Source organism: Ctenocephalides felis, unplaced genomic scaffold, assembly GCF_003426905.1.
Source record: "Ctenocephalides felis isolate EL2017-DRISC unplaced genomic scaffold, ASM342690v1 CF-g0.4_SCAFFOLD_03571, whole genome shotgun sequence".
In the NCBI taxonomy this organism is placed as follows: Eukaryota; Metazoa; Arthropoda; class Insecta; order Siphonaptera; family Pulicidae; genus Ctenocephalides; species Ctenocephalides felis.
Genome location: NW_020539725.1, coordinates 25,339,187 through 25,352,580, shown reverse-complemented (window position 1 = coordinate 25,352,580; position 13,394 = coordinate 25,339,187). Strand labels below are relative to the sequence as shown.

The window sequence follows — 13,394 nt, the reverse complement described above, 5'->3', positions numbered from 1 at the left end:
AATATATTTCATCATTCAGTAGTAAAAAATTGCGCTAAACAAATAAATAAAATAATATAACTAAGATTTTAAACAAAAGTAAAATTATTACTTGAGTTAATACTTGACTTAATTAAGAATATACTTGAGTTTATTTCAAACTAATGTCCTTTTCTAACTTAAAATTGTAAAAATTTTGGATTCAAATTTTAGTTTGTTTTCAAACTACTTGTTTTTGAAATCGAATTGGAATTTATTCAACATAAAAAAGCAAGTTCCTTAAAAAATTTAACTGATATTGAGTGCAAATTCATTCAGTCGTACACTTTTGTCATAAACTTAGATCTATAGAACATAATTTCTCTGTGAGAATTCGTAACTATTAGCTCTCTGTCTATATCTTTTTCTATAACAATCAGAATTCTCGTTATCTAATCTAGTGTTTATATGAGGTACTAATATGACAGATAAAATCAAGAAGTTCTACCTGAACGAAAACATCTTCAGGAATATTTTCACACTATTGTAGTCTCACAAAATCATTCTTTGGCTGGTGACACTATGTTAGCCAAATGAAATATACTTTATATAGATTTTGCAAAGAATCTGTGGTTTAATATGGTTTAATTATAGTGAAACTTGTTAATGAAATTTTAAATTGATTTGTTTTATTGAATTGTTGTTTTTAAAGTTATAGTTTGTGTTCAATTAATTAAAAACCATGCGCAAGTTATTGAAGTTAGTGCATTAATGAGTCGGTTCAGAAGTCAATTATTCGTTTAAACTAAATTAAGGTAAATATTTCATTTACCCGTTGTTTCAATAACTACATTATTGGCTTTCAATAATAAATATTATTTTATTAATTTCAATTTTAATAAAGAAATATTATATTCTTTACAACTGTTATATAACTCCTAATATTTAAATTGTAATATATCAGATTATTTTCTAAGCTAATTATAAATTATATCTTCTGGTCCATTATGATATAATAGATATTTATTATTCCCTAAAATACTTATTAATAAAAATATGTATATAACATTATATTCTTTAATAGTAACAATTAAACCAGAACAATTATACACACATATATAGACAATAAAATAATTGGTATTATTTCGGAAATTACTAGAAATAAAATTCGTATTATTTCGGAAATATAGTCGTAAAGTTGGTATAATTTCGAAATTACTGAAACAAGTAGCAAATATGTATCTGTAATCTACTATATTGTTTAAATCTAAAGTAAAAATAGCATGAAAAATATAAAATAATGAATTGGACATGTAGAATTTTGATTGCGAAAATATATCATATGTATCTAATTTAGAACATATATAATTTATAATTAATTTAAAAATATTTCGTATTTTTTTAATCTCAATCGTTAAAATTTGAATATCCAAATAAATCCAGAAATTTGTTATCTCTTAATTTGTTTCCAATTTAAACAATATTGTATACCGTCACTTTATTATTTCAATTAATCTCATTTTTGCAATACTCTCACACTGCATATGTGGAACTTCGAACTTTTAATCAAAATATTAAAACAATAATATTAGTCCAGCATTCTAAACAGAATTTCTGATAACAATTTCGTGTTTGCTATTTAAAATATTTTCAACATTGCAGAAATACAATGCATTTGCATACATTCACAAAAACAAAATCAAGAGTATATTTCTACTTTGTATTTTGCAGAGTGATGTCTCTCCTAACAATTCAACCAGTGCTACTTAATTCCACAGACGATTATTTATTGAAAAAATTTAATGAAACACAATTATCTTTCGAGTACAATTTAGTTTGTTTGTCATGTGCATCACTTGGAATTGTGGGCGCTATATATCAGGTAATTGTAATTAATATTTAAGGGTTATGTCAGCTAATGATAATTATACTAATTTTATATTAGTATCTAACGGTAGATTTACAAATTTTTAATACTTGTTTCACAGAAAATATCACAGTTTCACGGATATTGAACAATTTTTTTAGTAGGAAGTAAAAATCTATATTATTTTTAAATTAACATATCAAAGATATATGTCATATACATTGAAATAATTATATGTGCAAAAAAACTCTCACCATCTGCAGATATGCACTAATTTTTAAATTTTAAAATTCAAAAAAAATTAAAAAAGTGTTAGTTGGAACAAAAAGTGTTGAATCATGAACAGTCAATACAATCTTTTATTCGATTCTGAAAATTTGAAAACTATTTAATACATTGCGAATCTCATTAGCTAAACGGTTTGCCTTAAATAAACATTGACAAACAATTTCGCATTAAACGGAAGAAAACTTTTTTTTTTGTTAATTTGCAATTTTCAAAGTCATTTTTAGACACCCTTCATTGTTAATCAAGTTAATTCTTTTTAGATATCGGAAACTTCATAAATTATTTCTCTAGCATAAAATACTGCTTACATCTTTTTAATAATATTTTCATTACTCTGTTCTTTGATTAAATTAATAGTATAGATGTAAATGATTTAATTTAAATAAAATGCAAATAAATGGAATCTATTGAATTACTAATTAGAAAACAAAAAAATCTGTAAAACTGCATTCCAACACTAGGTGAAATTTTCATCTATTTTTGTTGATTAAGTCGTTCATTATTGATTATTTTTTATTGACATTTTTGTTAATTAAATCGTTTATTTACATATATCAGGAAGTTTATGCATTTTATCAAAATGCTACTTCACACATAGATTTTAAATTTAACCTATCATCACTCTTTATAAAGAAATATTTATTATAATTCCTGTATAATGTAATCTACTATTAGGCGTCTAATTATTTGTTTGATATTTATAGTTATTATCTAACACAAAATTACTCATTCAATATTGTAAGTAATTTTAGTTTTTTTGAATTTAATTTTAGATTTTACCAAGAAATTATACTCAATTTAGAAGGTTTCAACTATGTAGGAGTAGACAAATTATAATATGGTTAGCAGTAGCAGATCTTATGGCAGCTTTAGGTAATCATTTGAAATATTTTTGTTTTTGTCATTAACGATCTGTTAATTTAAATAAATAAATTGTCTTTCATTTATTTATATTTTAAAGTTTCTCAAAAGTTTTTATAATGAAAAAATTTTATGTAAAGTTTTACAAATTATTTTTAAATTATATCTTAAAATAATTATTATATATGTAATTTGATTTATTATTTACTTGCAAATCTTCAATCATATTTTTGTTCATAAAGTTTTGCCAAATTAGAACTGAACTTACCTATATCCATAGATAAAAGAAAAGTATGCCTACATCCTACATCTAAATTTTCATTAACTCATTTATTTTCAGGTATTTTTGCACGATCAATCGTATATCTCTTGCTGAGCAAGCAAATAAATAATTTAGACAACAACTACTACAGTATTTTATTTTCTACAGTTTCATCGGTGAGTAGAAATTGATATATTTTTGTACCGAATTAGTTCATTTTTCCTTTACATTAGAACCCGATTTTCAACCGCTGAAAATTATGTTTCTTAGAAGAATAAACATTATTGAAATACAAGATAATTTTGGCAATCACGTAAAACATTAGAGTTTCAGTATTATAAATTTATATACATTTAAAAACATTTATCTGGGATTTAATTATATATATTTAATAAGAATTTTGATCTGGAAAATCGCATTTCATAAGAATATCTTTCATTGGTCACAATGTTCTGATTATATTATTTTCAGATTCAGATTATAAAACCTTTTTTTATTCTATATTTGAACAGCGATCAAAACTTATGGGTTCTATGAGCTGTTGTCATGATATCTTACAAACTATGTTTGTTTTTTATTATAGATGGCAACCCAAACGCATCTCTATATGCTGAATTTTCATTATTACAATTATTGTAATAGTGATGCATTTAATTGATGCAGCAATGCCGTATTAGGGCTGTTTTCACTTGAAAACATATTGCTATCTATATTTCCAAGTGAAAATCGTTGTCACTGCTTCCTGACAAAAGGCTGCTCGAAGTGGGTATCGAACCCGGGACCCCTGATCCAGGTCCAGTCGATCTAGCCACTTACCTACGAGCGAGCCCTAATTATAAAACCTAATAATAATTTTATAACATCTTAATATTGAAAATCGTATTTGTATCTTTTTATTTGCTATCTGTATATATGAGAAATTGCTAACCAGGCCATCTCCCGATTTGAAACAATCTATGATATGGTGACGGATTTTAAGTCATGTTGCCAAGCTGGAATAAACATAATATTTATATCTGCTATTCAATGGCAGCAAAAAATCTGCTCTGGCTCTAAAGTTGTTTCACGTTTTACGAAAACCCAGAGCGAGCTATGTATCTGAAAAAAGACCACATTTTAATGGCGTTAGGGTCAATTGAGGATGGTCTACTCTGGATATTACCATCTCCCCATATATTGCAAGCTAATTTCATGATTATTGTTTTTAGATCTGGGTCCAATACTTCTACACCTCGACATGGTTCTGGACGTTGGTGTACGCCCTGGATGTCAGAAGATCTTTGCGCAGTCAGCCACCAGCCGTCTTTCTTTCTCATGTTTTCTGCTGGTTGCTGCCTGCAGTGCTGACCTGCTCGTCCATGCTGACTCCGCACTACACTAATTATGAGTAAATATTTTATCAAAGTAAATAATAATACTATATATATGTATCATCATTTGGCTGATATTTCATTAAATATGTGGAAGTGGCTCCTTTTTTCAAACTCATTTCTTAGCAACTAAAGGGGGTTATATTCTTAGAGAACTAAATTTATTTTTAGCAAATAATGTCAAATAATTACCTGTGAAGCATGAAGAAGTCAGAGTAATTTTTACTTCTAATTTGCTCTACCTTTCAATTAACATTAATTGAAGACTTATATATTTTTTTGAACTGGCGAAAATATTGTTCAAGTTTAAGCATTATGTGTGACAAGGCTACAGGCGCCTTCGATAGGCAATATTAGAAATCTTTATATTTTATGAAGAATTGTCTTTGTTAAAAGAGTAAATAACTATTAGTAGTTGTCACAGTATTCAAACAAAATTTACAATCTGTAATTAACACTTTATATACATCAATGCATGCATATGGGAATGATGTGCAATGAAACATGCTTATTGCAAGATATTCATTACAAGAAATTATATACAAGCAAATACAATTATATACTTTGTGAATTATCTTATTTTTGCGGCATAATGGTTTTTTAATTACTGTTTTTAATCCCCTGAGATTAAAGATACAAAGGATTAACGTGTGATCAACTCAAACGCAAAACCTAGCCAATCTCTGCGTCATCGATTAAATCTGATAAAGAAGCTCAGATCATCTTAACTTTTAGTCATAGAAAATGTAATTTGTGTAATATCAATCAGTTCAATTTTCATGTACTATTTTAATATCTAATATTATGTTTAAAATTTCTTTTAGTTATACTGTTCGGAACGCCACAACATTTCTTGCAACTTATTTTCCAATAATGTTGATAATGCTGCTAAATCCTTTATTATATTATTTATCATCCAAGGAAGTATTTATATTACTCGTGCTGACAAACGGACAGGTAAAAAGCATTCATTAATTTGGTTTCATATTGTTTTGCACTTTTTATGCAGTTAAATTATTTTATAAATTGTTTTACTTAATATTCATACGTTAAATTGAAGTTATGTAATTTTATTTTTGCAGTTAATAAAAAAACTCATAGCATCAAAAATTTATTCAATGAACATTCATAAACTAAACTTATATAAATATTTATAAATGTTGAAGATTATGTCATATTTTGAGATTTAACCAGATTAACAATTATTATTCAAATTAAAAATTTATTATTTTTAAATATTTGTATACAGATTATTTGGATGTATTTCATGTATATTTTATTAGATAGAGTGATCAATTATACAATTCAAACAAGTATCAATTACATTGTTTTTTTTCACTCTTCATTCACACTTCTTAATTACACTTCATAATTATATTTCTTTTTCCAAAATAATTGGAGCGTAACTGTAGTGCAATTCAGTAAATAAAATCATCGAAAAAAATATTTTTTTAAATAAATTAAAACAAATTTGAGTACACAATTTTTTTGTTAATATGGCTATATAAAATATTGTTGAACTTCGTGTATTGGTAAAATCAGTAGGAACCAATAATGTAATTATATATGCTTCTCTTTAATAAGAATTTATTTAGCCAGTTTTAAATTAGCCATATACATGATTTACATATCAATGGTAATCTAAATTTATAATAATCTAAAAAAATATGTAGTTAGTATACCAGTTATGCTTACGTGTATTAAAGATATTTATCTGTAGTCAATAATGCAACCAATACTTTTATTTTGTAAAGCTCACATTTTACCCTTTATATACATTTATTCAATAATATATATTTTTTATGTAATATGTATTTACCTTTGTTGATTAATATTACCGTTTTTAATTTACAAATTGCAGGTTACGAATAAGGAGCGTCATGCAAGTAACAGCGTTTCCTTAAAATTTCTAATAATGATAATGTCATTTTACGTTTGCTGGACGCCCAATATATTTAATGGCTTTCTCATATGGTTAGGTGATTATATGGAGTTGCCTTACTTGATATATCTCATTATTTGGTATATGATGGCAGTTACCAACCCCTTGCAAGTAAGTTATTTAATGGTAGAACATGAAACAAATAACATTGTTTAGTAATTTTGATATATTGCAAGATCACGATTCGTAATAAGGACGATTTAAAATGTTAATACAAAATTAGTGAATTTGTTTGTTTGTTGATAAAATTAATATAGTAGATTAAGTAATAATCAAAACTTATAATTAACTTATAATTATAAATTACTTATTTATGTTGAAATATTATTCTATATAAGACTTGTCTATTCGTTTAGGCCGCTATAAATGCTGTTGTTTATAAGCAGAGGAGCGCCGAAGCCTCATTGTCTTTTCCTTGCTGTGCTAGCAAAGCAGATGAAGCTGTTGAAGGTAAGACCAATGCTGAATGTAAGACTAAAATATTTTTAATAAATCGCGGAATTATTTTTATTTTCTGAACACTCAATCCAAAACAATCCTGAAGTGATCAGTGCCCGCATGCCAATTTTTTTCTAGCGCCTTCACCTATATTATTTTAGGTTTTTGAACAGTTTATCATTTACGTTAATTTTTTTTAAAACAATTTTTAATAAATCTGGATTTATATTAACTCTGGATTAATTTAAATGCGCATAAAATACATTTATTTTAAATTTATTAAGAAGATCAAGGCGATTTGCAGGTGGTTATAATCAAGTAGCCTCCTATCGTTGTCGCACTACCAAGCTATTTTTAAATTTTTATGTTCAGTCCAAACATAAGTTTAGGACATCCAAAAAATTCAGTATGTTCATTATTGCTTGCAAGAATATTTTTAAATTATCATTTATTTCTATCACATGTATTATTAATGTTTGGGTGTTGAAATATTTTGCTTATTTATTTTGGGGATTTTATGCGATTTTATTTATTGAGCAAATCATAGAAAAAGAAAATTCCAGCCTCTTATTATTAAACATTACATTGGTACTTTATGTTGTATTATTTTAATTTAATTTTTTATTATTTAAAATATCTAAAATTGCATCGTACACTTCTCCTAATTGATATCGTAAGTGTATGTATTCATCAGTACTTTCCAATCGTCAGATTGTTGTTTCAACGTTAAATTTGAAAAATATTGTCCAAAGTTAATAAAAGACGCAAATAAATTATATATTTTTTGAATGATATTGAAAAAACTATGTTATAAATTTTATATCCGAATCTCGTTTTGGTGCCCTCTAAGGCGTGCGCCCGCATTTTTTGCATGCATTGCAGGTGGGACCGGCTCTGGTGGTATTTATTAGCAACGTTTCGGATCAATCATCAGACTATCTCAAAAACAAAATATGTCTCAAAAAATCATAAAGGAGTGGATTATATTCGAACTTTCCTGCGAGCCAACATACAAATATAAATCATAGTAAAAAAAACTGAAAATATTGTCCATCATTATATCTACAATACGCGATTTTTGACAGAAATATTACATGATGGAATGTTTCTAGTTCCGAATCGTTGCAAATGAATAGCACGTTCAAGGTGCACCTTCAAACACTTCTTTTTTTTTTAAATTCAGGCTGGATTGTTCAGAAAGAAACACGCACATACTTTAAATAACGAATAAATGCTTCAAAATCTCTTAAATGTAAATATACACTGAAATATCTATATCTAAATAATTATTTCAGAAGATGAAAGTACTCCGTTGCTGGGAACTGCCAGTTCTAGAGAAGTTCCATATTGGAGTGTGAATCATAGCTGTTCTTATTTGTGATATATTTTTAAGGTATTTTATTATGTTAATGTTATTATAATCGTTATTTTTTAAAATCTATATCTTTTTATTCTCTTATTTTATTTCATTATTTTATTGGCGATATTGGTAAAATTTATAAATATAATAAAAATAGTTTCTTTTGCATTCTTTAAAAAAGCAGGCTGATACAGTAAAAACACATTTGTTATATTTTTAATACAAATATAATTTTTATTTATTATTATATATATAATATCACTCTATACACAGTACCATATGCATTTTAAAAATGCAGGAATACGATCATGCTTTTAAATAATTCATTAATAAAAATATATAAATCACAAATAATAGTACATTGAATTTGATAATAGAAGTAAGTAGGTTATTATATAGTACATAAAATATAAACACGTAATATTTTTCTTTTGACTTTAACTTAAATTTCTAGACTTCTTAAAAATAGCTTAGGTTATTGAGTATTTTTGTAACCAAAAATTTGAAGGAATGGAGTAATATTTTATTTGTGTACTAATTAAATAGCCGTTGATATGAGATTCTGCAGCTTTAAGAACTTTTGTACCATACGTGCATCACTATTTCTAACAATTATTAAGTTCAACTATTTTGTGTATATGAAAAAATATGTTTTGTTGACGTGGAAACAATATAAATAAACATAATTTTACTTTAGTACTTAGAGAATATACAAGCTTAACAATATAACAATTAATTTTTCAACTTAATTTGTGAGTGTTTGAATTCGTTCAAAGAGATTTATTAATTAATAATACTGTGTATATTAAAATGTTGAAGTTGACGATAGAGATTTTTCAGAAATTTTAAACAAAATATGTCTCAAAAAATCATGAAGGAGTGGATTATATTCGAACTTTCCTGCGAGCCAACATACAAATATAAATCATAATCTTTATGATATAAATCCATAACCTGATATGGCAATCAAAACATTTTTTTAAAAACAATGCACTACTTGAATTAATATTGATTTACTAATTATTTTCCAATAATGCATATTATGTGCTGATATGCTCAATAACTTAAGGATCCGAGGATTACAAAATAATTCTAAATGTAATATATAATACGTGACTATACAGGGTGTCCCACAACTCAACTTCAAGCCGAAACAGGGTGATAATATTGATCGTAACTATCATCAAAAAATAGAAAAAAAACTCAAAATCTCATGTAGTTTAAATATTATAATTTTCAAGAGCAACCTGATTATTTTTCGGTTAATGTAGTTAATATTTATTAGTTTTGTTCATTTAAGCCTTGGGATAGTAATTGTAAATAGCATTTCTAGAACCACAGTCAAAAATAGTGGCATATTGTTTTCAAGGAACTTGCCAACACATTTCAGAACTTTTTTGAAAGTCAAAGTCGACTTACTTAAAAAATTATAAATTCATAGTTTACAAAAAATCTTATTGTTTATTATTGACTGTGGTCCTAGAATTATTTTTAACTATTACGAATCCAAAGCTTCAAGCTATTATGAACGAAGTTAATAATATATAACCACAATACCAAAAAAAAAGGTCATATTTACATCAAAGCTCTAGGCTGCATTTAAAAGCTCATGATATTCAAACTATGTGATTTTTTTTTAAATTTTTGTTATGATAGTTATGACTAACATCGACCTGTTTGGGCTTGACATTGAGTTCTGGGACACCCTGTATAATAATAACAATAATTTTAATTTTAGAGAATAGAAGTTGCCTCATCAGGTTATGATATACAATTTTTAGCAGAATGAAAATAGCAACGACAAGTTAACATTATTTTCAAAAACATTATTATTTTAATTATTACTATTTGAACGAAAAACTCATAACTTGTCGTCCTAAGATAAACATGTCTAATCACATTAATAACAATATATTATTTCATAAACATAAATCAATAGTTTTCAAATACATGACAAATCACTAACCAAAAATACTTTCTCTATGACTATCTTCAAATTATTATATAAACCACATAAACGTCAAAAGCAAAATTGCAAACATTGAATAAATAACTAGATAATTTTAACATTAGAATTTGGAGTGAGATCATGCTATGGAATATTTCAGAAGATAAATTCATAGCCTGACTGCATAAAATTCTTAAATAACAACAAAGAAAATTTAGAATCAGAAAACAAATTATTATAAAATTTAATTATATAAGCAAAATGAATTTATAATATTCATTCCTCACTAATTTAGAACTATTTTTCAAATAATTCTTCTCAAATGTATACATTCAACAGCATTTCAGGCCTAGAAATAAAGTATATCATATTTTTCACACTTATTTGTTCTTAAAGAAAACTATTCTTTTTTCACTTAAACCTAATTTGTTAACATTTATAACAACACTATAATACACAAACCCACTTGAATAGATTACAAAATCAACTAGGATCATCATTAAATTCATGGTTTAATGTTAAACTCGTGATGTCTTTCACAATCATTTCTGCCACTTGCCAAGCTATTTCTTCCTTAGTAACATCTTTTTGTTCACAAATCGCTTCATAGCTTTTGATAACCGCCAATTGCTCTTTGATTCAGGTTCCCGTTCCAAATCACTTTGAAACCGTCCTAAATTATTCACATGGCCAAATTTAAGGCCACATTGCTTTCTGCGCCAAAGTGAATCCGGGTCGGTCATGCTTCTGGTTTCAATACTCATATCAAATTTATCTTTGGATTTGTTTTTACAATTTTTGTGCACAGTGGAGTTTGTTACACTTATTTCACTACTGGCATCAGAGCCACTCTTTCTGTGGCCAAACTTTGGCCATGGATTTGTATTTATAGAATTTATTAGTTCATTTAGATATTTGAAAAACAATTGCGACATTAGAAATGGTTTTAAGTAATTTTTTTCTAAGTAATTCTGTACAATTTTTAAAGGTAAATCAAAGCATGTAATTGCAGGTCCTTCTTCTCGACAGATATTTTGTTCAACATGAAATCGAACTTTATCTCCCAAATTTAAAGGGTTTAGAGCTTGCAAAGAGAAATATTTATCATACAATGTCATGGCATCACTTTGCATTTGTTCATTATCATAATGAGCAGTTTGCCTAAAATTAACTGCCGATAACCAAAATTCTATAAAATCACGATTCACTGGAGATTCTTGTTCTAAATATTCCATAAAATGAAACAAAGCTGTTTCATTGAATAATATATCTTCTAAAATCACATTACCTGATGTCAGTACATCTATTTGATGTTTTGTGTTAAAATCACTTCTCAAAAAGTGTGTAAAATAATTATTTTCTATTTGCATAAATACAAGTTCTTGTGCAGGTGTGAACATCTCTGGTTCAATAGTATTACTTTGTATTTTATTTAATACTTCACTACGAATAGTATCTGGTAACTTTATATGATAAGGAGCATTTTCACAAATATACTTTTTTGATATTCTCATAGCATCTTGATGAATGCTAGAATAGAAATCTTTTCGTTTCTTAAGACTATTCATAGATATTGTACGTGTCAGCTGATTGTCTTCAAAATCCTGAGGTACGGAATATGTGCGCTTGATTTCCAATTTCATGCAATCAAATCCATTAGCGCACTCCTTATGAGCACCACGACCAGTTTGAAACACATCCGCTTGCAAAGAATGTACTGAACCCAATATTTTATTTGAGGATGTAAACTCATTTTCAGATTCTATGGTTTTATAAGTAGATTTATTATCATTTTCCGATTCTCCTGTAAGATACAAAGAATCACAATCCGTGCTAGCTGAAACATTATCATCCTCAACCTTTGAAATATCAGATTGACAAGATAATGTCCTGCGTTTTCTGTTACCATTCTTTAAGAAGCACTGCTCACTTTTATAATCTACAGGTTTACTACAATTGTTTTCTACAGCTTTTATTGATATGGAATCAAAAACATCATCGAAGTGGTCTATAGGTGAATTTAAATCTGCTGACATACTGCTCATTATGGAACGATCTTCAGGTGATAAAAGCATTCCATCATTCTCATCAGTACAGGTGGCTGCGGATCGAAAACTTTCCACATCCAACCAAAATTTAATTAATGCTACTACTGACTTGGAATCCATAAACTGAATAAAGTAGCCAAGTGCATCTTTGTCAATAAGCACTTCACGAAGAGTTTTAGAGAGACGGGATCTGGGTTTATAAGGCCCATCTGCAATAATACATAGTATCAAGAGAAGGTATGATAATGAACTGTAGGCAATGAATACAATCAAATTAATAATTTTGGTAATTGACTCATTCGAATTAGTTTAATTGTATGTGTGAATAATGATGATATATTTTGCAAATTATGTATTTGTTGGCTTTTAATACTAAACCATTCATTGTTGAAAGATCTGCTAGATGAGAACCTCTTCAACAATCAATTATTCTCTCATACACAAATTATTATGTTGCTAGTAACAAAACACATAAGTTATCACATAAGAAGAATCCCATTCATTATGTTAAAACAGTACTAAGACATAATTTTGTATATGATTGACTTAAATTTAAATTTTGTTCATATAGAAAAAACAATATCTAAACAGGTTACTGAGATATATAATTTTAATAATAATAATAATTTACTCACTCTGTTCATCAATTTCAACAATGTCATCGCCTAATTTTGCATTTCGCCGTGTAGGTAGCTGACCATTTTTGGCGATCCCTTTGTTAAACTTTGTTTTCGTTTTTGTTTATGATCTATAAAAGATTTAGTATTAACAAAAATAATATGTTTATCTTCATTTTTCAATGAGTACGTGTAAATGAATGATGATTGTGGGTGAAAATAAAATTGAGGTAATTAGGTTAAACAACTTTTACTATTTTACGGTGAATGATTCGACAATATGAATTCATTAATTAGAAATAATACAAACCGGATTTCTTCCAAAATTGAAGCATCGTTCATAATTATCTTGTCATTATTATAAGTTTGACCATAACAAAAATGTCAACAAACGTCAAAACTAAATTTGACACGCAATTCCTGCTTCGCACTGTT

General features: G+C 27.0%; 2 protein-coding genes across 2 annotated transcripts; one reads left to right on the top strand and one right to left on the bottom strand.

The window, feature by feature from the left end:
• Positions 1-577: 577 nt before the first annotated feature.
• On the top strand, positions 578-8,525 carry LOC113386955 (G-protein coupled receptor 143-like). The gene is made up of 9 exons (XM_026624714.1): positions 578-773; positions 1,690-1,840; positions 2,887-2,986; positions 3,315-3,412; positions 4,445-4,623; positions 5,431-5,563; positions 6,468-6,659; positions 6,905-6,998; positions 8,282-8,525. The coding sequence occupies exons 2-9, from the start codon at positions 1,694-1,696 to the stop codon at positions 8,365-8,367; spliced, it is 1,029 nt and encodes a 342-aa protein (XP_026480499.1). The 5' UTR covers positions 578-773; positions 1,690-1,693; the 3' UTR covers positions 8,368-8,525.
• Positions 8,526-10,646: 2,121 nt separating this feature from the next.
• Positions 10,647-13,053, bottom strand: LOC113385838 (A-kinase anchor protein 10, mitochondrial-like; the record flags this gene model as incomplete). The annotated part of the gene is given in 3 exon segments (XM_026623668.1): positions 10,647-10,884; positions 10,887-12,551; positions 12,978-13,053. Coding segments are annotated over 3 exon segments (1,848 nt in total), but the record flags the coding sequence as incomplete, so codon positions are not given.
• Positions 13,054-13,394: the final 341 nt, after the last annotated feature.